Source organism: Macrotis lagotis, chromosome 2 (genome assembly GCF_037893015.1).
Source record: "Macrotis lagotis isolate mMagLag1 chromosome 2, bilby.v1.9.chrom.fasta, whole genome shotgun sequence".
NCBI classification, from domain to species: Eukaryota; Metazoa; Chordata; class Mammalia; order Peramelemorphia; family Peramelidae; genus Macrotis; species Macrotis lagotis.
In genome coordinates this window covers 190,383,368-190,411,180 of record NC_133659.1, presented here as the reverse complement: position 1 = coordinate 190,411,180, position 27,813 = coordinate 190,383,368, and the positions used below count along the sequence as shown (strand labels likewise).

Below are 27,813 nucleotides of genomic sequence, written 5' to 3'. Positions count from 1 at the left end.
ACAAATTATAATAGTACCAAAGCAGGAAATTCTGTAATGTAAAATTTTTGATAAATTCACACTTCAATGTTATAATAATAATGATGATGATGATGATGATGATGATGATGATGATGATGATAATAATAATAATAATATATAACAGATATAGCCTGATTAGGGTAGGCAAAACAAAACACCTCAAATTGTGAGCAATTTTGAAAAAATTGATATTCATAAAGATGAATATAGTTTTATATTAAAATAATATAAAATTAATATAGTATTGTATTAAAATTACAAGAAATTATTTTATATTGAGAAAGGATTACAAAAGGAGGACGGTCTGAGAAGCAACACTACAATGTGTGACTGTTGCTAAATTTGAATCAACCAAGAATTCTGAGACTGAGACTTTTTAGTGAAATCCTACTGATCTGACAATTTCTTAATTTTTTAGGAACACTGCACATTTTTAAAAGGCTCACAGAATCTTAGACTTCAAAAAACTCTCAAAATGTAATTTAAATATAAGATGGCTCAGGAAAATTGAAATTACGTTTCTCTTAGTGATACTTAGCTTAAAAAGAAAAGTGAAAAAATGTCTTGGGAAAGTATATACAGTGGATTTATAACTTTTAAACATTTATAAAATCTTAAACATTTGCAAAGCAAACTACTTCCCTGTAGTTTAAATATAAATAAGACCCAACTTTTATGTTTGGGGGAAAACAGTTGACCTCAAACATGGAAAAACCAAACAGTTGTGTAGAAAAATTTAGTATTATTTAGACTTTCTTGTTCTTTAGAAAAATTCTCTAAGGACTGATGATAGAAGAAGGGAGAGTAATGGGAAATTGCAAGTAATCCAAAATGCTTTATTATTTACTTTTTTAAAACAAAACAAAAAATCCTCCACGTGGCAAATAATAACAGATATTGTTTGGCAACCACTGGAATGTTAATTCTTTGAAAACTTGCAGTGAGAATAGAATAGTACAGATTAAAGCAATATTTGCCTCATATATTAAATGTTTTTTACTTTTGTTAAATATGCAGGGCAGGTTGCAATTTGTATCACTAGAGGAAATAGCCATACAGATTAGATTGCAGACTCACTGGAACAGTGAAGTTAAATATTGATTAATGATGCAATTTTATGATGCTTTTATGTCATTAGGTTTGTGTATATATGACTGTTATTTAAATGTAAAGCATCACTTTTTTTTTAATCACAAAAGGATAGTAATCAAAATTGATGTAAAGTTGAGTTTCCCACAAAAACATAAACAAATTAAACTCCAATGGCCTTAATAAAACCAAACTTTGAATAAGTTTTTCAAATGTACAAATTCACTTTATTAATATGAAATAAATTAAAATATAATTTAGCAAACATTAAATATTAGTCTCTTGAATACATTTTTTCTCATAAATATAAAACTTTTTATAACAACAATTTTTTTTAGTTCAATACACATTTAAAAAAGCAGTGATCTTGGAATTCTACCTATATTAAATATCTTTTTTCAAAGTCAAGACTCTTGTAAGATACAGTTTGCTGTTCAGAGATATGTTCTGGAGTTTCCCCCCCTTACTTTCTTAATGAGAAGTATTCAATATTTCTAGTTATTTTTCTGCCTGGAGAAGCTTTGATAGTGCAGGCATCTTTTAGTTTATTTCTTCATCCTCAATCTTGCTTTAGCTAAGTAGGAGGTATATACATATAACCTGATTTCTTCTAGGCTTCATAGCTAACTAATTTGTGGAGTTGGTAAGTGAAGTCAAATTGCTAGTAAGGTATATAATAACTAAGCAGGCACCTACTAAATGCTCCCTTTTTATACTCACAACCTTTTCTGACACAGAAATCTGTAGAGATATAACTCTTTGTTGTGAGAAGTTAAGCTATTCTATACTTTCACTGGCATAAAATATAGTTTCCACTTATATACACACATATATATGTATATACCTATATCCATATATATATATATATACACACACAATAGTTATTCCAGTCTTCAGAAGGAGATGAGAATTTTGGCACTAACTCTTTTGCTATTGATAGAGGAACTGAGATCATAAACTACATTATCATAAGAGCCAAAATGCAAAAAATAAGGTATCCATTATCCACCCTTTAAAGCACATCATGATGATCAGCAACTTGACTTGATCAACTTCTAGGTAACAATTTATCCACTTAACACTTGCCAACTGAATAAGATGTAGCTAGGGGATAAAAATTGTATATCTATTACAAGAGGTGGTCTGTAGTTGCATGAGATATAAAGCACTTGACACTAGGCAAAAACTGTGAACTCATTTTTAATGAGTATTATTATAATTATTATGATTAATGGCATTTTGGAAGCTGTCTTCTTGTGGAAGTGACCTTTATCCTATCAATAGGTCATAGGTAACTAAGGAAACCAATGGAAAAAAAGGCCAGCAGACATCTATGTCAACCTAATTTATGGGAAAAAAATGCATGTAATTTTTAGCATTTTCAATATTACTGTTATGATTTTTTTCTTATGATAATTAGTGAAAATTGACTAACCATCTTCTTTGCAGGGGCATTAATGCTATTTATGTCTCTCAAATGACTGCTTTGTAGCCACATATATGTCCCTTCCTTTAATTTAGCTGAAGTATTTTAAAAACAATAGAAAATTTTCTTTAAAAGTATGACTTCACAATTTTTTCCTGATGACAAATACATAAATATCACTTCATGGAAAATTGTACTGGTTGACTTAAGGAAATTGTAATTTGGTTACAAATGTTGTTTGTTGTCCTCAAAGACAGGTCTTAAAATCTGTCAGTTTATTTTTTGTTGGTGGCAAAGTAAGGCAAATTAGCCACCATCAACAAAGAATAAATGTAGTTTTTGGTTTTTCCTCCAATTCTAGCTGGAAGGTGATCTAACATTTTACTGTGAAAAAGTATAAGAAAATATATTTTTTTCTTCAGAGTAGCCAACTTATTAATACAAATCAATATAAAATCTAAAATCCAGGTTGGAGTATATTTTACAGAAACCTTACCTTACTAATTTTGCAGTCTTGCTGATAACAACCAAATAGTTTTGATAATGTTCAATAATAACTCAAAAGAAACTTTGATAAGCCACATTTCTAGAACTAAGATGCATGATGCTTAGTTTTTTTTACAGTGAACAATATGAAAAATCATTACTACCTACATGCAAATAATTTCCTTTAAAGCTATTATGATCATTAGTTAAAAAAATAATTTTTCCTTTTTACCCTAAAATTATTCAGTAGGATATATTTTCAACTTAAGTTCAACAATGTTTGTACTAAATAAATGCTAATATGTACAAGGTTTTTTAAGGATACAAAAACTATTATATTGAAATGAAAATCATATTACATATTTTGGCACCTCCCAACTTTTCATTTTTAGACCTCAAATGTGGGGGGAATTCTTATCAGAAAAAGAACAAAATGAAACTAAATTAAAAACAGCAAGATCCTCTGTTTTTGCAGGAAAAAACTAATCCAAAATCTGGAACAAAAACTCCCACCATCAAAGGAATTAAAGTTGGACCATTTCTTCTTCTTTTAAAAAGTTCCATGCAAAAACTTTTATTATAGTAAGGAAATATTCACTTTCCAAGATAAATTCTATTGGAACAGAAACTTCAGTGAAACCCTGTTTAATGTTATCACAACTATTTTCTCACAATTTATGCTTTTTCGTTGGTTTTGTCCAATTTCCTGTCTTATTCATGTACCAAACATAACCAAACATACCAGAATTTCCCATAATATGCATTTTTCCCATCCTATCTTCAAGAAATTTTCACTTCTTGTGTTTACTCTTCAGGGTCCTTTCTGTATCCTCAGGTGAGTCATTTCAAGTGGTTTAGTGAAGAAAGCTAGAGGTCGGTGAGAGTCAAATCCAAATGCTAGACCATAAAAGGATCACAGCAGGGCACCAAGAGTTTATCTTTAGTAGAAGTAAGAAATGGAAGGCAGAACTACAAAGAGATAGATTCCAACACTATTTTAGACCCAATAGGACTTGGAATTTTGTTATAGCTGTGATATAGCAGAGAAAGTTGGTTAGGGTGAAATTATTCTAGAACTCTGCTCTCCGCAAGTTGCTCTTCCTGGGATTTAATTAATTCAGCTGCAGAACCAGTCATTGTCCTTTTTATGAGATCTTTCTAAGGTTAATTCCTTTGTTCTAACCTCTGATATTTCCAATTTCCTTTTTCAGACCTCTTTGAAGTTACTCACTTTCCGAGGATGAAGGAAAAACCTCATGAAAGAAGCATCACACTAGAAAAAATAAGTTTCTTCTGAAGTTTTTCAGGTATCAAGGTAGGTTAATTTCCTTCCTTTTATACTTTTTCTCTTGCAACATTTATCTCAATCCCTAGCAAAATATATGATTCACTTTAAAGAAAAGGGGGAAATATGTTTTCTTTATATCTAGATGATCTGTTACTGTCTGCAAAAGTGAAGTGAACAGTAATGTGAATAATATTCTCATTGTGGTTATATATTGAGAGAGATGGAAAAAGCGTGAATTTTATATTTTACACAGCCCCAAATTCCTTTACAAGTCTTCACAAAAACATTCTAGGTTCAATGGTGTAATTAATTGTTGCTATAACTAGAGCACCTTTTTTTGGTCCTTAGTACAGGGTAACTAGTTAAAAAAAAAAGTCACACAGACATTATCCTTCATGTCTGAAAAGTTGAACATGAAGAAAAAGCAGCTGTCTATTAAAGGTTGGATCAGTGAGGCACTCTCTAAAATCATGTTTGAGTATTTAGGTGGAATTACTGTTCATGGTTATATATAAAACCTCCTTATGGAAATTAGCCTGTGCATTCACAAGATGAAACAAATTCAAAAAACTGCTATCTTCTTCATCTCGGTCTCCTAAAAACCAGAAACAGGATAGAGAGAGTGGAGAGAGGAAGACAATTAATTTTAAAATAAGATTTATTTGAAACACAAAATTTCCAAAATTTCCCTGAATAATTTAATAGAAGACAAATCAACAAGTTTTACCCAGTCAAAAAAAATCAATTATGACAACCATGAAATACTGGAATGAAATATATTGCACTAGGAGTCAAAAATTGTGGGTGATATTTTTAACTTTCCCCTTTCCTAGTTATGTGAACTTGAGCATTCTTATTGCACCTCTGTGTAATGCCTATGTAAGTACTCACCTGACATAACTGATTGCAGCATGTCCATTATAACACGTGCAAATGCATTTTCCACATTCTGCAGGAAGTTATTTCTCTCCACCTGAGTGCTAAAGACTTTGCAGACTTTTTGCATCATTTTTACTGCCCAGTCCATGCAGTACAGGTCCTTCTCACAGACCTGATTTAGACATACAAAGATCATTATCAATGTGAATGCCCCTGGAATTGGAATTTGGTTCTCCCTTGAATATGACACTCCTGACACTTTGCATTTTCACAAGCTGTCCCCCATGCCTGTAATTCTCTTCCTCCTCTCTATCTCCCTACTTCCTTGGTTTCTTTTGAGAAACAGTTAAAATCTCATCTTTGCAAGAAGCTTTTCTGAACCCCTTAATAGTACTTAATAGTACTTTTCCTCTGTTGATTATATCTAATTTATACTGCATATATTTTGTTTGTACATAGCTATTAGAATGTTGTCTTCTATTAGACTGTGAGCTCCATGAGATCAGGAACTGTTCTTTGATTTTCTTTGTCTCCCCAGCACCTACTGCAATGTCTATCTAACACATTGTTAGGCACTTAATAAATGCTTATTGACTTGACTTGGCATAGTCAATAGCTATTAGCTGTGGTTTAGTGGTAAAATAACTGAATTAGGAGTCAGAGACTTAGCTTTACAACTTACTCACTATATGACCTTAGTCAAGTTGTCACATTCTTAAACCTTAGTTTCCTCCCTCATCATGAAATGAATATAATTATACTTGTACTAACTACCTCAGAGCACATAGATGGCACAAAAGATTGAGTGCCAGGTCTGGACTCAGGAAGACCTGAGTTCAGATTTGGCCTCTGGCACTTACTAGCTCTGTGACCTTGGACAAGTCACCTAACCCTGATTTCCTCAGTTTCCTCATCTGTAAAATGAACTGGAGAAAGAAATAGCAAACCTCTCCAATCTCTGCCACAAAAACCCTAAATGGCTCTCAAAGATTGAAAATAACTGTAACTACTAAACACCAACAACTACCTCACAGGATTGTTGGGGGAATCAAATGAGATCATAGCATATGAATCAACTGGTAAATTGTAAAGTGTTATTTAAATATCAGCTGTTAACAAGATGATTACTGCTAGTAATAATTACAGTTATCCCTTCTACATCAGGAGGCTAGGTTGTGGTGTTCCTGCAAACTGGAAAATCTGAGTAAAATTTTTCAGTCCTTCCTTTTTACCAGAGAAGTCTAATTTTTTTCTTTTTCATGTAAGGGATGTTTACAGCACCTTATTTCAAAATTTGAGTTATGTATTTGATCATAGGCTCTGGGTCATCTGCTGGCCTTCACCTGTTGTCTGTGGATTCTGCAAAATTCCCCCAAAATTCCCATTTAATTTTTTATGCCTACCTGGGATATATTAAAAACACACTAGGGAAAGTCATGATGTGGAAGTGATAGACAAACAATTACCTTCTATACTGTTACTTTTAGACTTTTACAGATATCTTTCATAAGAAAGAAATATCTTTGCTGATTTTTAAAGTATATAACTGTGTTGGATCATTATGTACTTTGAAGAATATCCAATTTTAGTTATGTGTAACAAAAGAATGAAAAATGCTTGCAAGCCTAATAATTCATTCAAAAGGTACAAATTTAGAAAATATTTTAAATCATACCTTCACTAATTGAATTCTGTGGAACCCTGGTATCCTATATGCTATGATTAGGGATTAATGAAAACATTTTGATGCTAGGGATATTTTTCCACTTGCAATACTAATTATGGAATTGTGCATTATCAAAAATTCTGTTAGGCATTTTTGGCAAGACAGTAGGCTTTCTTTTCTATATTGGCTCACAAATTCTTCAACCTCCTTTTATCCTTATAATAGCCATCCTAGTAAATCCTCACATCTTCCTTTCTCCAACTCTTATCAGCATATATAACTTTATTAATATATTGCAAATCTAAAAAAAATTGCACAGCTCAATTAATTATGAGAAACACTACTTAAGAGATGTTCAATTCCATGACTGTCAAAAAATATCATTAATTAACATAAGAACCATTATAGGGAAAAGTTCTTGATTACTTTTTTGAAAAAAACTAATAATTTTAACATATATAGTATTTAGAGGTCATTTATACCAATTCAACTAAAATATTTATAAGTAATGATTGTATATTTATAGCTAAAGTTGTTCAAGAAGGGGGGAAAGTTTTATTTAATAATTTTTCATATGACCAGTTCATCATGTATAGCAAACTATATAAGGATATGGATAACTAATTACTGTCAGTCAGCAAGCACTTCCTGAATATCTCCTACATAGAAAACACCATACTTGAGTCCTAAAGAATAAAAAGACAATCCTTTCCCTCAAAGATTTTATAATCCTTTAGGGGTGATGAAATATATACATACATAAATGACTTGAGAATATTAGTAAATATGGTAGAGAAAGTAATCATCCTAGAATTATAGAGCTGAGATAGAATATAAGCTGAATATAGAATTTTAGAGAAAAGGAGTGCTTAGATTTAATAAAGTTAAATAGAAAGTTATTCCTGGAGCAGGTGTTGGGGTTGTGGTGTTTTGTTTTTTTCTTAAAACACATGGTATAAATAGAAAGAACAAAAAAATTTGAAATTAGAGGAACTGAATCTGAATTCTGGTTGTACTATTAATTATCTGATTGACCTTAGATGAGTCAGGTAATCATTCTAGACCTCAGTTTTCTCTTCTGTTAAATGAAGAGACTGATGATCACGAGGTCTAGCATTATTTCCTATCCTCCCTAAGGTAGTGAGGGATATGATTTGGAAAAAGAGAGGGAAAAAAGTAGGAAGGGTTTTGAAGGATGTTTTAAAAGATGTTAGTTAACTGTATATATTTTGAAAACATGATATTTTAAAGATTACCTACATTCTTATTCTTTCAAAATAATTGATATTTTAAGTATATTTCATTTATACAGGAAGATTGATTCACCACTTTAGATGGTGGTAAATTACAGTGTTATTCTGAGTACCAGAAGAGACTTTGTTCTGTACTTACCAAAGCCAAAAAGACTATCATTCGTGCTAGTTCGCTGGCCCGTCCATTCACAGCTTTGCTAGCCATGAAGGTGAAACAAATGTTGTTTCCACTTAGGATAAGGAGACGTGCATTATTCTCCAGAAGCCATTCTCGGGGAACCACTTTTGTTGTAGGAAAAACAATAAGTTATTTAATGAGAAATTATTCAATGCTGGTAGTAATCATCATTAAAAACATAATATAATTTTATAGAAGAGAAAATTAATACCAAAAGAATAACTCAGGAAAATATTTTAGCTTTTCAATTATTGTATTCAACCAGAATAAAAATTTTAATGTCGGGGCAGCTAGGTGGTTCAGTGAATAGAGCACTGGCCCTACTAGAGTCAGGAGGACCTGAGTTCAAATTCAGTCTCACACACTTAATAATTACCTAGCTGTGTGACCTTGGGCAAGTCACTTAATCCCATTGCTTTGCAAAAAAAAAATTTAATGTTATACAAATACTATAGATATACTAGTAATCATGTTTATTCTGATTCTCTGACTCATAATGCAGGATGATATGAATGAAGCTATGTATGGAACCTTTCTTCAGGATTGTTCAGGGGTCAGAAACTAGTCTTCCCTCTCCTATAGGAAGAACATATGGAGAGTTTGAGGTCTGGGCTGATAAATTTACTATGGTTCAACTAAGAAGCTATAAATTATATATGTATTTAGTCTAAGTTATATCCATTCTTCAATTTTAAAAATAAAACTTCCTAAATTCACTACTAACAAAATATTTGAGTATTATGATTTAAAATAGAAAATTTATTCCCAGTAGGAATGTATAATGTCTTGTTTTGGTTTTTTTTTAGGTTTTTGCAAGGCAAATGGGGTTAAGTGGCTTGCCCAAGGCCACACAGGTAGGTAATTATTAAGTGTCTGAGACCGGATTTGAACCTAGGTACTCCTGACTCCAAGGCCAGTGCTTTATCCACTACACCACCTAGCTGCCCCTGGAATGTGTAATGTATAATGAACATTAGTAAAAATACAGGTTTACCTGATAGTTCATCGATAAGGCTGATTACATCATCGGCTGTCCACTCTTTAGAGTCAGTGTCATAGAGTAATTTAATGGCATCAGCTAAGCCTTTTAGACTGGTTTCATCTGTAGGTCCTTCTGTCATTTTCTGCCAAAGCACCTGTCCTGAATAATTGTAACAAGGAAAATGTGACAAAATTTCTTTGAGAGACAGGCAGATGGTTCCAGTAATATAAAAAATAAATAATACTAGAAAATAAAATTCCATTATTTAAGCATGTTACATTTATTTGAATTTTCATAATGGAAAGTCAATTTAGATGCAATATAACTTTAAAATATTACTTATTAGAATGACAAATCATATTAACAGCATTTAATAGAGCCAATAGTAAGCAGAGTAATGCTTTCAGTATGAAGAAATGCTACTGACATACCACAAATAGGGATGAAGAAAAATAGGATTTTTATAACTTCACTGAATTTTTTAATTAAATCAGTATTAAACATTGATTTATACTAAGAATATATGAGCACTTATGCTCACAAGGGATCAGAAGAAGTGATACTGGGACATAATTGATTGTACAGCATGGGAGACACTGGCCCCAGCATGATGTGCCCTTGTCAGGAGGATGCTGCACTCCATGAGGAAGACAGAATTAAAGAAACTCAAAGTAAACATGACATATGTAAATTTAGAGTAAGTATCCCAGGTGTTCACATGGACTATTTGGTCCCGACCTGTGATAGAGCATTCTGAGTTCTTATTGGTCTGATCAACCACAGATATACACACTGTAATTTGTCTCAAAATAGTGATGTCATTTTGATCTTCTTTGATAATGAAGGACAATAACCAAACAACCAACCAACCAATATTAATATGCTTATTCATGGTAGCTTTGAAATATTTTAAATCAGAGCATACAAGTCATATCAATTTAAAACTTCTCTGCTTGTGGGAAGAAAAAAGTACATATGAGCACAAATATATCACAACAAATCATATATATATATATATATTTGACTTCTCTTTTTGATCGTTAATTACATTATTCTCTTCTAACTACCTAGGCAAAAAAAGTGATTGAATATTGAAAAATGTATAGCACCTTTTTAATTTAAACACTGAAGATAATAGAAATATACTTGATAATGAATTGTAGCAGATGTTTCCATCTTTGAAGTTTAAAGTTTACATAAGTCAATGTAAAAATATGCCTGTAAAAATATTCTGGAAAAATGGATATATATACACACACCAACCTCCTGCACTAAATATGAAGATAAATTCCAAATAAGTACATATTTTAGACACAGATAATGACATAAACAAATTAGGACAGCATGGAAGAAATTACCTTTCAGAATATGGACAGAAGAGTTCATGACTAAATAAGGGACAGAAAGAATCAAAGATAAAAGACATTTATTATAATGCAAAATTATAATGCTTTTGTACCAATAAAATCAGTCAAAATTAAGAGAGAAATCTAACAGGGAAGAAAGCTTTTCAGCAAGTTTCTCTAATAAAGTTTTATATCTAAGATACACAAATAATGGATTCAAAGTTAAAAGAACTAGAACTATCCCCCCAATAGATAAATTATCAAAGAATATAAACTTGAAGTTTTCAAAGTACAAAATCCAAACTATCAACATCATATGAAAAATTGCACTAAATCACTAATAATTAAGGAAATACATTGTCACAGAAACACCATGGAAATACCAAGCAGACAATAAATAGTTAAATCTTGGGTCTTTCTGTGCTGACTTTGTGTATCCTGAGAAATTATATTCTTGTAACATCTCTTACTACCATTCCTGAGAACAATCTTCTTCCTTGTACTAAGACCTTGAATTGAAAACAGTCATTATCTTGTGACCTACCAACTAGATACAACACCCAATCTTAATTCTAGGAATATCCTACAAGGACAGGGAGGTAGAGGCAGAAGGCCAATATGATAACTGTTAGCTCTTTGTTATTTAAAATGAACTTTTACCCCTGAACATCCTGACATAATTTTTTACACTAAGCCTATGCTTACCTCTACCCCTTTCCCAGGTCATAGACCATCCTTTGTACCCATATATTAAGTCCTAGCTTTTTCCCCTGCTAAGTCCTAGCTTTTTCCCCTGCTAATTGCTCATCCTCTAGGGCAGGGGCAGGAAATGTCTGACCAGACCACAAAAGGCTGATGATCTGGTGCTACCATGGCAGTCGCAGGAGGGATTGTTAATTCAATAAATCTAAGAACTCTTTAGGGTGAAATAATTAAATGTTTGACCAAATATATCAGGTGATTGACACTATAAATGTCCAAATGTCACTCAGCAGAACAAAGGTTCCCCATCCCTGCTCTAGAGATAGAGCCCACATGCAATAACCTTGCATCTGTGTAATAAATAAACTTATCCTTTATTACTTTGAATTGTGAGTCTCCCTGAATTCTTTTACTATTTGAACCCTGGCTCACCACTTGAGCCCCAAACTGCATCAAAAGCAATTCTGACTTTTACTTCACACCATCAGATTGTTAAAGGTGATAAAAAATGGAAAATGACAAATTTTAGAGGGGCTATGGGAAAGTAGCTACACTAATACATTATTATAGAGTCATCCTCAAAGTATGCCTCAAAAGTCATCAGACTTTGACCTAGCAATACCACTAGTAGGTTTATACACCAAAGAGATCAAAGAAAGAAGAAAAAGTCCTATTTACAAAATATATATTGTAGTTCTTGATAGTAGCAAAAATTAGAAACTAAAGGGGTTGCCTGTCCATTGGGGAATATCTAAATGAATTGTAGCGTATGATTGTAAAAGAATATTATTATTACACCATTAGCAATTATGAAATGGAAAATTACAGAGGAAACACTAAAGATCTCTATGAATGATTCAGAGTGAACAGATGAAACTGAACAATTTATAGAGTGACAAAAAAGAATTCCAACTTTTAAAGACTTTAGAACTCTTATTAAGGCAATGACAAACTATGATTCCAAAAGACCAAAGATGAATATGGGAGTTTGTTTTCATAAACCATGAATATTCATTATGAAAGTTTCCTTTTTCTTTTTACAGTTCATTTTTTTAGGGGGGAAGGGCAACAGAATGGAAAGTAAATGCCTGTTAAAAGTAAGTAGAATTAGAATTAAGTAAGCAAAAAAAGAAAAAAGAAATTGTAGAGAGGTAGATTTAGGATTAATATGAAGAAATACTTCCTAATTAAGTTGACACAAAGTAAATGGGCTGCCCCAGGAATACTATGTTTTCTATGAGTCCACAAATATACTTGTATAATCATGAAATATATATGATTATTAGAAATGGGGAAACCAAAGAGATATAACAAAACAGTATTTCTCCTTTAAAATAAATCAAGCTAAACAGAAATGTGACTTTACTGGAAAATATGGGCTTACCATCCTGAGATGATATTGGTCCAAAGATTATATAGAGCAGTCGTGCCTGATTCACCATTGGCCATGGCTTTAGTATTCGAGTCAACCAAAAGGCAGAGTCACTTTGCTGTATCCAGTGATCTAATAGTACACTCCGACAGAATAATCTAATCCTTAACTCCAACTTTCGGGAACTTCCTAAGAAAGAAATTAGACAAACTACCTTCAAAAATTTTCTGGAAAAATTGAAGCAAGGAAATACCCACAGGATTCACACAGTGAAGTCAGAATCTTCAATAAAGCCCAACTCTAAAGTCCTGTTGTATTGTGGAGTTGATATATACTCTGCCACTAAAATGCAAAATTTGGGAGGCCTTACAAATTACAAAGGCTTCAAGTATGGGCCTGATAATTTACTGGATGTCAGTTGTCCAAAGAACAGACTAAATTAATTATCTGAAAATTATCCACTAAATGACGTATATTTTTAGTGTCAGAAACTTATAGAAGCTCTAAGAGGGTAGAGAGGGATTGCAATCTGCTTTGATAGAGGATTAACCAATTAATAAAATAACTGATTTTTATTTTTATTTTATTTATTTTATTTTGTCTCTAGACAATAAGTAATCTAGGAATCTTTTCTTAAAATTTCTAGAAAAAGAAATTTTCTAGTTTTTGCTAATCTGCTCATTGTTTTTGCCCCATTTGATGCATTAAAATTAGGAGCATGGTTAATAAAAAGAACAATTTGGTCAGAATCTCATGAGATTTCCAATTTAAAAAAAAATTAGTTCATAGAAAGACATAGAGCTATACATCATTAGTTAATATAGAGTGAAAGATATTTTACCAGTCTTACACAACAAAGTTCTGGATCATCAAGCCCCCTAAACCACTCCCACACTCTTTCTTAATTCCTGATGTTTTCAAACACTGCTCAAGGAAGTCACATACTTGTGAATACTGGATTTCCTATGTAAAGCGATACTATCTGATCCCAACTATGCTTCCATTGCTGCATTGCAATCTTTTATTCTCTTTTGATTCTTCCTCTATTCCACTTCCCTCAGTGACTGCTTCAAACTTTATTCTCTCTTTAAGACTCCTATGAGGTTCTTTCCTCCCCCAGAAAATAATCTTGTTTATTTTGCCAAGAAAATTAAAATCATCTAATATGTACTCCCTCATCTCCCCTAACTCAATATCTCAAAAAAAACCCCTCTAAAATCTTTATTTTTCTTCTCTTCCTGTTCCAGTTCATCACAGAAGATCACCCTTCTCTCTGTTAAAGTTATTCCATTACTTTATTCTGTGGCTTGTGTCCTACATACCATATCTAGCTGTGTCCTAGATACCATATCCTCTAGGGGCTTGCCCTATTCTTAATTCTCTTATCTTCAATCTCTACCTATCTGTTGGCTCCTTTTCATTGCTTTCAAACTGGCCATGGTCTACCCCAATCTCAAAAACTTTTCTTCAAATCTATAATTCCTTCAAGGCATCATCCTAGTTCTTGCCTTTTCACTGCCATACTTCTAGAAAGTCTTGTTTAGATTCATTGCCTCCTCTTCCTCACCACCACCCCATCTCACTTATTTCTCAGCCCTTTACAATCTAGCTTCTAGTCCCACCCACCACTGTACTCAAACTGTTCTAATTACCAGTGTCCTCATGGTCCCTTAGCCTCTTTGACTTTTAACTCTAATACTGTTCATTATCTCCTTTCCTCTTCCTTTGATTTTGTAGCACTGTTCTCTCTTGCTTATCCACTTCCCTGTTGGATCATTCTTTCTCCAGTCTTCTTGCTGGTTCAACATCTGTCTCCTACCCTCTAAGTATGGGCATCACCCAAGGTTCAATCCCAGCTCTATTTTCTGTCTCATTTTTCCTCATTGATATTACTTATTTTCATGGATTCAATTGTCATCTTTATGCAAATGTTTCCCAATCTATAACATCCTAATTCTGATTTCTCTCCTGAATTCCAGTTCTTCAATTTCTACTGTCTGATGGATATCTCTACTTTGGTGCCTCATTAGCATCTTAAACTCAATATGACCAAAATATATTTCTTCTTCCCTACCTGCACCTACTTCCTACTTTCAACTTTATTTTTGTTGATGACACTACTACATTTTCTGAGGTACTCAGACTCATAATTTTGGAGTTATTCATGGCTCTTCCTTTTTACCCTCCTTTTTTATCTACTCAATTGCCAAGTCCTGTCAATTCTACTTCCACAATATATCTTGCACCTGTCTCCATTTTTTTCTCACTTATTCAGTCACTATTGTATTTCAAACCCTCATCATCTCACCTGGATTATTGTAGTAGCCTTCTAATTTCTTCCTGTTTTCAATCTTTTCCTTTCTAATTGATTCTCCGTACAATTACCAAAATAATCTTTCTCTTGAGTAATAATCTCATTTTCCCCCGTACAAAACCTTCAGGGTCTCCCTTTTGCCTTTAGGATTAAATACAAACTCCAAAAGTTAGTATTAAAAGTCCTTCATAATTTGGTCCTAGCCTAATTTCATTATTACTCTCTCATTTTTATATACTCTATGTTCCAGCCAAATTGGTCTAGGTATTCCTTATGACTCAGCATTTCTCTCTCTTCCCATTCACATAATTTATTCTCTAATTCTGAAAGGCAATCCCTTATTTTTTTCTTTTCTAGTATGTTTCTTCAAAGTTCTACTCAAAATTTTCTCCAATATTCTAAGTAGTGAATGCTCTCTCTCCCTTCAAATTTTATTCACCAATCGATGTACATGTTGTGTTGTCCAGTAGAATGTAAATTTGAGGGTAGTAATTGTTTCCTTTTTGCCTTTGTATTCCCTATACCATCCAGCAATCTATTGAAAGTAGATCCTTAATAGTTGTTGAATTGAACTGAATCAAAAAGGTTGTGACCAAATTATTGTCTAAGTTGATTATGTTTCCTTTTTGATCAACATATTTATGGAAAAGCTATCATGTTCTAGGTGCTAAGGAAAATTCAAAAAATATAAAATACACTTCCTACCCTCAAGGAACTTACAATCTTATTAGGCTACTTATTCTTATGATGAGTAAGAAATGAAAGTGACATAAACATGGCAAGATAGGAATCTGCAAGTAAGGTTCAGGGGATAAAAAGATCAAGTCTGACTGGAGCAGATGAAAGTGGTATTTAAAATTAACTTTTCAACACTGTGATGAGCTACTGAACCTACTTTTGAATTTTAGTCTCTATTTCCTTTTTTTACTTCCCTTTTAAAATACTCTGTTTGAATATCACTTCTTTACCTGGTTTACTGCAAACAACTGTCTGCACCTTTCGGGGTAGATTAGTCAATTCACATAAAAAGTTATAAACACGATGGCACTCCAACTCATCCCAACCTGCTGTTAGGGTCTAAAGATAACAAAATAAAGGAAATATTATAGGTATGCAGACCATCAAGTTAAAGTTCAAGTTACTTCTGCTTTTTATGCTTGTTTTTTGTTTTCTTTCTGCAAGGCAATGAGATTAAATGATTTGCCCAAGGTCACACAGCTAGGTAATTATTATGTTTTTGAGGCTAGATTAGAATTGAGGTCCTCCTGACTCCAGGCCTGGTGCTTTATCCACTGCACCACCTAGCTGGCCCACTTCTGCTTTTTATAAAGATGATTTGCAGCATATTTTGTTCTCATTCATTATGGATTTTCTCGCATATACAGGAAATAGTTTTTATAAATAGTATCTTTAAGATACTCTAAATTAAAATTCCTTTCTTTTATTGAAAAAGACATTAACTTTTCAATGGTCTTTCTAAATGACACTGAAGTTCTTATGTATAGTTTATTATTTTGTTACATACACTATGACTTGAACTTTGACAATAGAAGAAAATCTGATTCTTCAACAGGGTCCACTTTTTTTTTTTTTGGCAAGGCAATGGGATTAAGTGGCTTGCCCAAGGCCACACAGCTAGGTAATTATTAAGTGTCTGAAGCTGGATTTGAACTCAGCTACTCCTGACTGCAGGACAGGTGCTCTATCCACTGCACCATCAGTTGCCCCCACCCCCACCAGGGCCTACTTTTTGACAAGATTTCAGGAACATTGATTTAGGGATTTCACTCAGAATTATACTATGGTCCTGAGTTTTAGGATTATTAACCGAGATTATAGTGAAAAACAAACAAAAACCTATCTTTTACCAATAGTTAAATGATTATAAATATTAGCATTCATATAGTATATAGTGAAAGCATTTATTACAGCTAAAATTTAGGATTATCTATTAGGAAAAAAAGCAAAACCAAGTCAGACATCTGTTAAAAAAAATTAAAAACAAAAAAGTGATTAGGTACATAAATTCTCCAAAAATAATTCAATTGAATTTCTGTCATTTAAAAATGTTCTCTTTAAGTTATTTAGAATTGCTTCTAGCAGATTAATTTAGAAAAGTGTCCAGCTTTTTTTTAAAAAAGGTATCTCTAATTATAGTCTCAGATTTATCAATCTTTACCTTTCCTGTTTACAAGATTAGCCATATTATAACTTTTTATTGAAATAATAGTTTCAATAACAAAAAAATTGATTTCTGAAAGTATAGTGGTACTAGTGCTTGTAAGCTATTTTAGAGTTAGTCCAAAATCCTTGTATTCATTAGATATACTAGATTTTTAGGATCACAGTATCTTTGGTTCTAGACCTGAAATCATTCCAGAAATTTTAAGCATTCATTCCAAACTTTATCACTATAATGAGAAACTCACAATAAAACTCAAGGTGGAGTACAGGCAAGCCCCACCTATGGTTTCAGAAAATCACAACTTTTCATGAAATGAACCTTATCAAGGGCAGCTATATTCTGCAGGAATAATATTATAAATGGGCAATTGGTCAAAAACATTTGAGTCATAACTTTAAGTTAGGGTCTTAGTAAAATGTATTAATGATTACAAAATAGTGTTGGTCAGAGCAATATAGTTAGCGCAGATTTGTTTTTGTTCACTTTGGAACTATTTTAACCTCTATTACTTGGCTTAAGACACACTTCTAGGTTCTATTTCCTATTAACTAATAAAAAATGCTTTTTCCTCCCTTTGTTGGGTACAGTACCTGTAAAAACATTCCATAACATGGCAATCCTAAACACTGCATAGGAATTCCACAGCCACTGAATTTAAAACATGAAACCTATAAAGAGAAAGGCTGTTATTTCCTCAGCAATTACATTGTAACAATTTGACTTTCAAATGCATTTTAATAACACTTATTGAGTGCCTGGCTATGTGCTATATACAGATATATACCTATATACGCAGGTATGGTAGCTACGAAAACCCCTATTAAATGGGATCTATGCCCTCAAGAAAATTATGATTTCTTCCGGGGGAGATAATTTTATACAGTTAAATAATAACATAATATAGTTTATGTGTAAATGCTAAATAGGTTGGAAAAGCAATAAATATTCTAAGAGTTCAGTAGAGAAAGAAATTCATTTGGGATAGAACAATGAGAAAGCCTTCATGAAGAAGGTGGGACTTGGTTTAACCTTAGAAGACTGGTATAATTTAGACAGGCAGGGAGGAGAGGGAAGACAGTTCAAGTAGCCAAATAGCATGGTCAAAGATAAAGAGACAGAAATTAATATGGTGTATTCATAGGGAATGGTAAGGAGAACATATGCTTGGGGAAAGTTCATGTTGCATTGGTTAGATGGGGCAAATTAGGAGATAGGATTAAACAATTGGATTTTATCATTAAAAAATTAGGAAATCTTGAAAGTTCTTTTGTGGGAATATAATAAGAAAATAGTAATGTTTTAAGAATTTTTAATTATATTCAAAGGAAGATAAATCTGGGGTCAATATATTGAATGTATGAGATATATAGAAATGTCAGTTTTGGAGATATTACAACAATTTAGGCCAGAATTCCATTTCCAATGAATATCATACCAGCATAATAAATAAAATGTGAGAAATATTTTATACCCTATTAACTGGGAACAGTGACATTTTTTATTAGATAGGGAACTTATATATGAAGAAACTATCTCTACCAATGCAGGTAGGAACTTTATAGTTGCACTTGCAGTATTTTTTTTTATCTAAAAATGACCATTACAATAGGGTAAGTAGAAAATAGAAGTTGAAAAAAGTAAAAGTGGGAAAAGAATAGAAAGAAAGTGCTAAAAAAAAAACCCTCTGTGCTGCTTAACTCCTGATAGTGAAGCATTGGATTCAGAATGCAGATTAAGACATTTTTTTTTTCTGGACATGACCACTCAATTCTGCAATTTGTTTTGATTGACTATACATGTTTGTAACTGGGGATCTGTTTTTATTGCTTTCTCAATGAGAGGGTGGATGGAAGGGGAACAGGAAGGAAAAGATGAGATGAGAGAGAAAGGTGTATATTCCTTTGAAAATAAAATCAAATTAAATGAAAAAAAATTTGATTATAATTCCAATATAGGCTTAAAAATGTAAAATCAAAAATCACTCAAATTTATATAGCATTTTATAGTGCTTTCCATATAGCAGCACTATGAAGTAGGGGTTAGAAATATTGTTATCTACATTTTTTATGTGAGGAAACTATGATCTAAAGTTAAATGACTTTCCCACATGATGAAGCTAGGAAATGTCAAATTAGAAAAATGAATCCATATTCCAAGCACAGTGCTTTTTATACTCTCCCACAGAAATCCCATGAATTTGAATAAATTCCTTAGATACATTTAAAAGATGATTAAAAACCAAGATAAACATGTCTATATTTTATAATACATGAGTACATGAAGCACTTGATCATTATGAATAAATATTTAGTATACTTCATTATCCTAAGACAAAAAATGAAAATTATAAGAAATAGATTAAAAATTATTGCAAGACAGTTATTAAACATGTTTACTATAAAATAAATTTATGAATGTATTCAGAAGTATAAATTTATTCTTACTTCTGAGAGTATCTTATGAATGTACTTTAGCCTTTCTTTTGTGGGCAGCAGCAATGTACACCTTTTAAACAATAAACCTGAGAAAGGAAACAGATACACATATAAGAAAATGGCAGATGATTTAAACAGACCAAGTAGACACATCTCTTGAAAGTATCAAAGTAATACTAAACCAAGTCAACTGTGAACTGATAAGACAAAGTCTGGCAAGGAGGTGCAAGGCATATGCTGTTTACTAAGTTGTTTTAATGTCCAATTATGACAGGGACATATTCTGCAAAAAATATGATATTGTAGTTTCATGTACAATCAACTTTTTATTATACTATATTATGGAATTGCTTGTTTTATTCTATACATTGAAATAAGATAAAAAAATTTTAAAATAAAATAAAAAACATAGTTTAGTAAAAATATGATATTGACTCTAAAGTTGCAAACATGGTAAAATATTTGGACTAAAAAGGCATATTGAGTAAAATTTGTGGATATGTCAGGGAAGGCTATATTTCTTGACATCTTGTCTCCTTAGGCAAGCACAATTGTCAGTGAAGAACTTTGCTAGAGTGACAAAAGCAATTTTAACCTTTTCCCCAAACATATAGAAATTTAAAATGAAAACTATTTTAGAATTCCAGAAGTTGCAAATAGTTTCATTAAGTGTGCTAAATTAAGGACTATTACGTGTGTTAAAATTTTCCTTCAAAAATATCCTTTTAAGAAGAGCATAGAAGTGTTTTCAGATAATTTTTTAAAAAATCTTTAATTTCTCACAGAACTTTACATCTTCAGTTTTTATTGCTAAAGTGTCAGTGATTGGATTGTGTACTTTCTATGACTTTACATGCACTGTACTCCCCAAATGGAAATTTTAAAAGTCCTGTGATAAATATGATCTACTTATTCTTATTCTGAAAATAATTTTTTTTCATAGGGGAAAACCCTAAAAACATGACTTTTAGCAACAGTAAAGGCAATGATTCTTCCATTAAAAATGATTTAATTATATGGAAATATGTTTTGCATGACTGCACATGTATAACCTATAACTAATTGCTTTCCTTTTCAATGAAGGGGGATAGGAAAGAAGGTGAGAGAGAATTTGGTATTCAAAATTTTAAAAAACAAATGTTAAAAATATTTTACATGTAATTGGAAAAAATAGAAGATTAAAAGTTATATAAATTATATAAATGTAAATTCTACTGATATAATTTTTGAAAATTATTCTGAGCAACTTATGATTAAATATGAAATTTAAATATTGACTTTGCTTAGTTTTTATATGTAATAGGCTCTTTTCAGTGGTAAATATTTTCCCTTCATATTTTGGCTAGGGAAATAAGCTGTAATTGAATATTAGATGCTTCCTGTAATATTAAAAACCTGATTTTCAAGGTATATAGTGTCCATAAAATGTTAACAATAGTGGCTAATTTTTCTTTCCTTTTTTTTTTTAATGCTACAGGTGCTTAGAGAACCTACAGACCAATTTCTTAAATTTCTTTCCTCCTACAAAAATAGACTCAGATGCAATGTTCTCTTCATATTAGCCATCTGCTCTGTTTCTTGTATGAAGGCAGTAAATTAAAATTCACAGTCTTCAGAGTGAAAGATTCTGAAAATGTTATCTTACTGCTTGAAACCAATAAAAGATCAGGGAAGAACAGCAATAAGAAAAAATGGTCCATACTCTTAAATGTTAAGAAACTTGAAGAAAGAGGTTATCTACAAAGTAAAATGGAATCTTGAAGTAAACATATGAATCAAATGTAAGTACATGATCAAAAGAGATGAAATATAAAAATGCTATAGAAATCTAAGATTATTATATACTTACTCATTCAAGAAATTGGAAAATTTTACTAATATGAAGAATTTTTATTTGTTAATTAGGCTGTTTTGTTTAGGACTTTGTTGAAGATTTAATCATAGTAGGGGAAAACTGTACTAATTTGTTCTTTCATTTGGTCAAAACAAAATATTGAAACAAGCATTTTAACTCCCACCCTGACCTAACCTTGAAGAAATATATAATTTTTAATAATAGACAAAAATAATGGCTACTTTAAATTAATCTGGTTTATTAACACAGAAAATATAGTAAGACTATAAAACACAATTTATACTCATTTTGTTAAATCTAAATGTTTAAATATTCTTATTTTATACTTGGAGTCTTCCTGATAATTATCTTAAAATTAGGCATACATGAGCTGCAATTCAGTATTTGCTTAGTGAGCTCTTTTGTTTTTATTCAGCTCTGAATTTCACCATTGGTGAAATTTTAGTTTTGCTATCATGCTAAGGTTAATTGCACAAAACAGAAGTTTTGTGATTAAATTGATGTTCATCAGTAAGGTCCAAATTAGATTTTTATATCATTATTCCTCTAAGAGAGAACAGAAATAGTAAACTAGGAGAAAAAAAGATAAATGATTATAGGCCAAGGGAAGAAAGATTATGCTGAACTCCATTTAATGACAATTTGGAAAATATATGATTTAATAATTTGTGTGGATTTTTTATAAAAGGAAATCATAATTTCTTATTAGAGAATAGTGATTTTATTCAATATATTATTTTAAAGGCTTGACTCATTTTTACAGGATTAGAATATAATTGAAAAAGATAAAAGATTCAGAAATTAAACTCATAATGTTTCACAGGAAGCTTCTACACAGAAATATCAGTTCTCTAAACTCTCTCTCTCTTTTTTTTTTTTAAGGTTTTTGCAAGGCAAACGGGGTTAAGTGGCTTGCCCAAGGCCACACATCCCTAAACTCTTAAGCTCCAATCAAGTAACCTAAGAAAAAGAGAAAAAGTGACTACATTATGTTAGTTCCTTTCAAAAATATTTTCTTCTATATTTATCTTTTAAGGTAAACATTTCACAAAAGAAATGTTGGGGTTATAGTTAAAAGGAAATACATGATTAATGGGGAAAGATCTTTTTAAAAGGAATGAAATCCTTGATATACCAGGCAATATTTGAAAAATATCTTTACTCCCCATTAGCAAAAGAGTTATAGATGAGAATTCCCTTAAATAAATGTAGCTCTTTATTTGTCACAATTCTCATTTTATAGGTCACCTAGAGATCTGTAGTGCTCCAGCATATAGGAGCCTTGTCTTCTGCCAGACAGGTCCAGGGTATGAAAATCTTGCTGTAAAAGCCTTCTGCTTCCTGATGAGGTTGAGATGTAAGTAATAAGGCGGTGGCTGATGGTTTTCGACACCATGCTTAGCATGCTGATATCCTTCACTAAAAACAACAAAACCCAATACAACTAGCTTAACTATAAGAATTTAACCAGTACTATATTTAGTTATATAATTAATCACATAAATTAATACATTAACAAAATTATCAAAAAAATGGAGAATTATGACTTCCATAAACATTAAAATTACTTAAATAAAGCTAGGACCCTGTCTTAAGGGGTTGGATCTACTTTCTGGTACATCTAATCCAAAGGTTCTCATGGTATATGACACATTCTGGGGATACTTAACAGTATCCACCATGGACATGAGAAGCTTGTCAAGGGTTTGTGAAGAATGTTTAATAAATAATATATTATCTTATTGAAATATTAACATAGTAATAGTGTTAGTTAATTTGTGGATTGGAAAAAGAACTTGGTGGTGGGAGGAGGAGAGGTTTGGAGTGGAAAATGAAGAAAGCAATGTAGTATATCTGAAAAATTTGAGACAGTCAAGGGATAATTCCTACTGATCAAAACAAAATGAATTGAGGTTTGTTACACAATTCTTTTTATACTGATCTAGAAAAAAATCAGCAACAATGACCAGGTGAAAGATAAGTTAATTGAGCTCTGAAATAACCAGGAGGTTTGAATTGATTTCCTATTAATGAAGCCACAGAATTTTTGGAATGAAACATGTTTAGGTCTAATATAGTTTATAAAAATTCATCTCTTTGAATAAATATTCACAGTCCTTTATCATTTTTTTACACATCCAATTCAAGAAAGAAACTGGAGGCTGACTTATGATATGCAGGTATCTCTTTCAGAAACTTAGATCCTAGCTTTTTTTTGTGTGATGGACCTTTTGGCAGTCTAGTGAAACCTGTGAACCCTTTTTCAGAATTTTTTTAATACATAAAAGAAAATCTAGAGGATTACAAAGGAAACCAACTATACTGAAATATAGATATTAAAATATTTTAAAAAACAAGCTCACTGATCCTAGGTTAAAAACACCTACCAGGAATAACTTGGCTGGCAAGAAACAGATTCAAGGATCTCACAAATTTATTTAACTTTCTCATAAACATTTAACAACTTTATGATATTAAAATGTTATTTACATGCACACTGTTTTCTGAAAAATTAATCTCTTTATTTTTATGTCCATATGTTTGGTAAATCATATAATTTATTTCCTTTCATATTGAACTGAAAGTGAGGTTACAAGAAGACTACCTAAAGTCAAGTGATATAGGAACAAAAAAAAGTTGGGATTCCTTGACATAGGGTATCTATTATTATCCCTCAGAAAATTAAGTTTAGAAACTAGGTTAAGCTAAGTTGAAATATATTAAAAATGATACATGGTCTTTTGAAAAGTATAGTTTCTTAGGGAAAACAGAAATGTTGAATTCTTAATTTATTTTTTTTTGTTGTTTTTTAGGTTTTTGCAAGGTCAACAGGGTTAAGTGGCTTGCCCAAGGCCACACAGCTAGGTAATTATTAAGTATGTGTGAGGCTGGATTTGAACCCAGGTACTCCTGACTCCAGGGCTGGTGATTTATACACTACACCACCTAGCCACCCCTGAAATGGTGAATTCTTTAGTTTACTTATAGCAATATTTCCTATCCTATAACCTCACCTGATAGATATTCCAAAATTAGCTGGAAAAGCTCTAATGGTAATGCTTTAAAATCTCCAAGTGTTGATAAGTTTTGAGAATCTGAGCCAAGGATGTTGCAAGAATGGTTGGATCGTCGATCGCTACGTCTGTATTTCTGGTTGGGAATCAAGGTGAAGCTGGTATTTACAATGGATGTCATCCTTTTCTTTATCCCATAAATTTCTCCTATTTAAAATAAAGATGGGATACAGAGGAAAGAGAATTAAAGTAAGGAAAAGATACAAAGAAGATGAAGACATGAATGAATCCAGCTCCAGCTTACAAGTGTAGCTTTGACTCTTGCTCTTATCAATCTAGATAATTCTTTGTTCCACTGACTTTACTTCTTCCATTCCTTTGCTCACATGATCCTCCCTAAGCCTGGGAGGCCTTCATTCTTAATTTCACCTACATTAATTGACATTCTATCCACTCTCCCTGGTTGGGTTTGCTTAATATCATAAGATTTAGATTTGTAATTTAAAAGATGAGGAAACTGAAGCCTGGAGAGGAGATGACTTGCCCCAAACTACATCCTCCATTATACTTTCCTTAAATTCTTTGGTCAGAAATAATAAAAATAGTTGACATTTCTTTTAAGAATCACAAAATCTTTTACAGACATTTAAAAATTTCTATTTACTTTGTAGATATTTTTTATTTGCTTATTTGGGTACATGTTGTTCTAGTCCCATCCCCCACAAAAGAATAGAAGATTCTTGAACATAGACTTTTCATTTTGTCTTTATATTCCCAGAACCTAGTATATTGTCTAGCCCATAGTAGATGTTTGATTAATGCTTGTTGAATTTAACTGGATCCCAGCTCTTAGAATCATAGATCTAGAGATGGAAGGGATCTCTGGAGACCATCTAGTCCAATCCTTCCTTTTCTGGATGAGGAAACTGAGGCACAAGGAGGTTATACAGATAGCAAACATTAGGGCAGGGTTGGAACTCAGGTCTGCTGACTCTAGAAAGAGTTACTTTTTTTTTTTAACTGAACCACATTGTCCTCTGTTACTTATTAGCTAAGTATGACCTTATATATATTATCTAACTTCTTTAAGCTTCATTTGTAATATGACGAGATTGTATTGGTTGGCCCAAGAGGTGACTTCCAGTTCTAGATCTATGATACTATGATTTTAAAAAAATGCCCAAATGATAGCTTGATAGGTTACAAACATCTTCCCATATAAAATTTCCCATATACAATTTCTGTTTGAGTCAATATGATGTGCCGTTTATGTAGTTATCTTTGCACCTTCTCTGCACATAGTAAGCTTAACATTTTTAACTGAATTGAATATATTCAGAGTCAAAGAAAATCATGCTAAGTGTGAAAAGTAGTGAATAAGTACCATGAAAAAGATCAAAATGCTACTACAAAGCACAGATTTCTGTCAAATAGCATGGTGTTTCAAAATAATTGTAAACAGAAAGCAGTTAATGTATCTTTAAAAATAGCAATTTTCTTTTTGTCCCTTTGGAATTTGGTAAAGTCATATACCTTGTTTGTAGCAATCCCCCCCACCCCTCCAAAGAGGAAAAAAATATAGACCTCACAGATTCTCCATTCTGTATTTTAATTGGCTAGCTCCAGTTTATTGAGATTATAAATATATGCTTTGTGATTCACAGACAATGCAACTTCACTCTAGTTAAATGAATAGAATTCAAATGGGAAACAACTAAATTTTCCTTTGATTCCATTTTAAGATAAGAATTACTAACTTTCTTTAATGAAAGATTGAACAATGATTTGAAGAATGAAAATTTACTGATAAAGTTTATAAAAGTCAATAGGTTATTTACTTGAATGAAGCAGTTAGTAATGTAAATGCTGTTTTTTTTAAACAATTAAGATATTTCACTAAAGCCCTGCAAATATGGCTGAAGTATTTATTTTCTGCTTTGTGCCCAGAATACTGCTTTAGCTAATTTGTCACATATTCATGTAAGGAACTATACTCTATTTAACTTATCTTAAATTAGTTACATGATATTTAAAATATAAATAAACCTAAAGCTTAATTTTTTACTTGACTCATGCACAATTTTATCAACTTTTTAAAACACCACAAAGAACTTTGCATCGCTTTTTATAGATTATACCCTAAAGACAGAAAAATTAAAAAGTATTTTTAAAAGTCACTATTGTTATATTTACAGGTGCAAAATTATCAAAGAAAATAGAAAAGCATAATGCAGCTTACACTTCTCAGAGATTCCAACTAAAACATGATACTAGCAAAGGCTTTCTTCAGTGACTGAGGTTCAGTAGTCATTTGTCTTCTTTTTGGGCAACTTGACTAAATTAGGGCAATAAAAACCACTTTCAAGTGCTACACTTGACAGAGATACACATTTTTTTCATCCCCTCAAGATATTCTTCTGCCATAAACTCACTCAGTCTAAAATGAGTATCAGTGATCCTTTTACAACAAATTCCCTTTGCTATTCCTCATTAGAACATGCACAAGATTTAATTGTCACCTCTTTGGGCTGGAATACTTAGAGGTCACTCAGTCCAATCTCCTTTTACAGATAAGGAAACTAATCCTTACCATATTTCAAGGAAAGAGGATGGCTTTTTTGAACATCTCTAGGTTATGCTTTCAGTCCAGTTACCTCAGGTTACCCCCCCCCCCCCCCCCCGGCCCCGCCTCTGCTTTTACAAATAATCTCCTGAAATACTTAAATGATGGCTTTTTTTTTTTGCCTTTTATTTGCTTTTGATACAGGGACAAGCTTCTGGGCAAAGGATTTTCCTGGAGGAAGACTTATCAAATTACAATTCATTTTTTTTTTTTCATTTTGATGGAAGGGAACCAGTAGCCCCGGGGCAGCCGGGCCCCGGCAGGCCCCGCCCCCCCCCCCCAGGCTCTGAAGCCGGGTCAGGCCTTGGCCTTGGAGCCTCTCTGGTCCAGCCCCGGGGAGAGTTCTGAAAGGCCCTCCGGGCAAGGCAGGAGGGCGGGCCAGGGACAAGGGTGAGGGGCCTCCCGGAGGGTTCAGGGTCCCGGGGCGGCATCCCCCCCACCCCCCAGCTCCATCCCAGCTGCTGCGAGCCTCTCCTCAAGGATCGCCTGGAGCTCCCTCTTTACCACAAGGTTTGACAGTTCCCTACCCAGGATGTCACAGGAAAACGAGGCAGGGCCGCCTTTCCGCCCCTTAATCCCCCTACTGGAAGGCTAAATCTGAAAAAAAAACAACTTTTTCTAAAAAAAAAAAATGCCCCTCTCAAGTTCTCCCCGGGTGGGAGGAAGTAGGGAAGACAGAGAGGTGGGGAGGCGCGCGCG

At 32.5% G+C, this 27,813-nt stretch overlaps 1 protein-coding gene and 1 long non-coding RNA gene across 6 annotated transcripts; one reads left to right on the top strand and one right to left on the bottom strand.

The window, feature by feature from the left end:
- Positions 1 to 1,395: 1,395 nt before the first annotated feature.
- Positions 1,396 to 27,813, bottom strand: FBXO47 (F-box protein 47). 4 transcript variants are annotated; one of them, XM_074224067.1, is made up of 12 exons: positions 27,642 to 27,813; positions 26,731 to 26,826; positions 24,492 to 24,698; positions 22,726 to 22,896; positions 19,632 to 19,708; positions 17,778 to 17,855; positions 15,971 to 16,079; positions 12,701 to 12,877; positions 9,281 to 9,427; positions 8,248 to 8,390; positions 5,202 to 5,361; positions 1,396 to 4,905 (listed from the first exon to the last, which is right to left on the bottom strand). In XM_074224067.1, exons 3-12 carry the CDS (start codon positions 24,670 to 24,672, stop codon positions 4,793 to 4,795), a joined length of 1,356 nt encoding a protein of 451 aa, XP_074080168.1. In that variant the 5' UTR covers positions 24,673 to 24,698; positions 26,731 to 26,826; positions 27,642 to 27,813; the 3' UTR covers positions 1,396 to 4,792. The 4 variants fall into 4 exon arrangements, with proteins under 4 accessions (XP_074080168.1, XP_074080170.1, XP_074080169.1 ...); XM_074224069.1 differs by lacking the exon at positions 26,731 to 26,826; XM_074224068.1 differs by lacking the exon at positions 27,642 to 27,813 and having other exon boundaries at positions 26,731 to 27,145.
- LOC141513851 (uncharacterized) lies at positions 3,505 to 26,194 on the top strand. Of its 2 annotated transcripts, none has more exons than XR_012475894.1 (5): positions 3,505 to 3,857; positions 4,234 to 4,337; positions 21,100 to 21,403; positions 22,360 to 22,468; positions 22,721 to 26,194. It is a non-coding gene; the product is annotated as an uncharacterized LOC141513851 (long non-coding RNA). The 2 variants fall into 2 exon arrangements; XR_012475893.1 differs by having other exon boundaries at positions 22,360 to 22,513.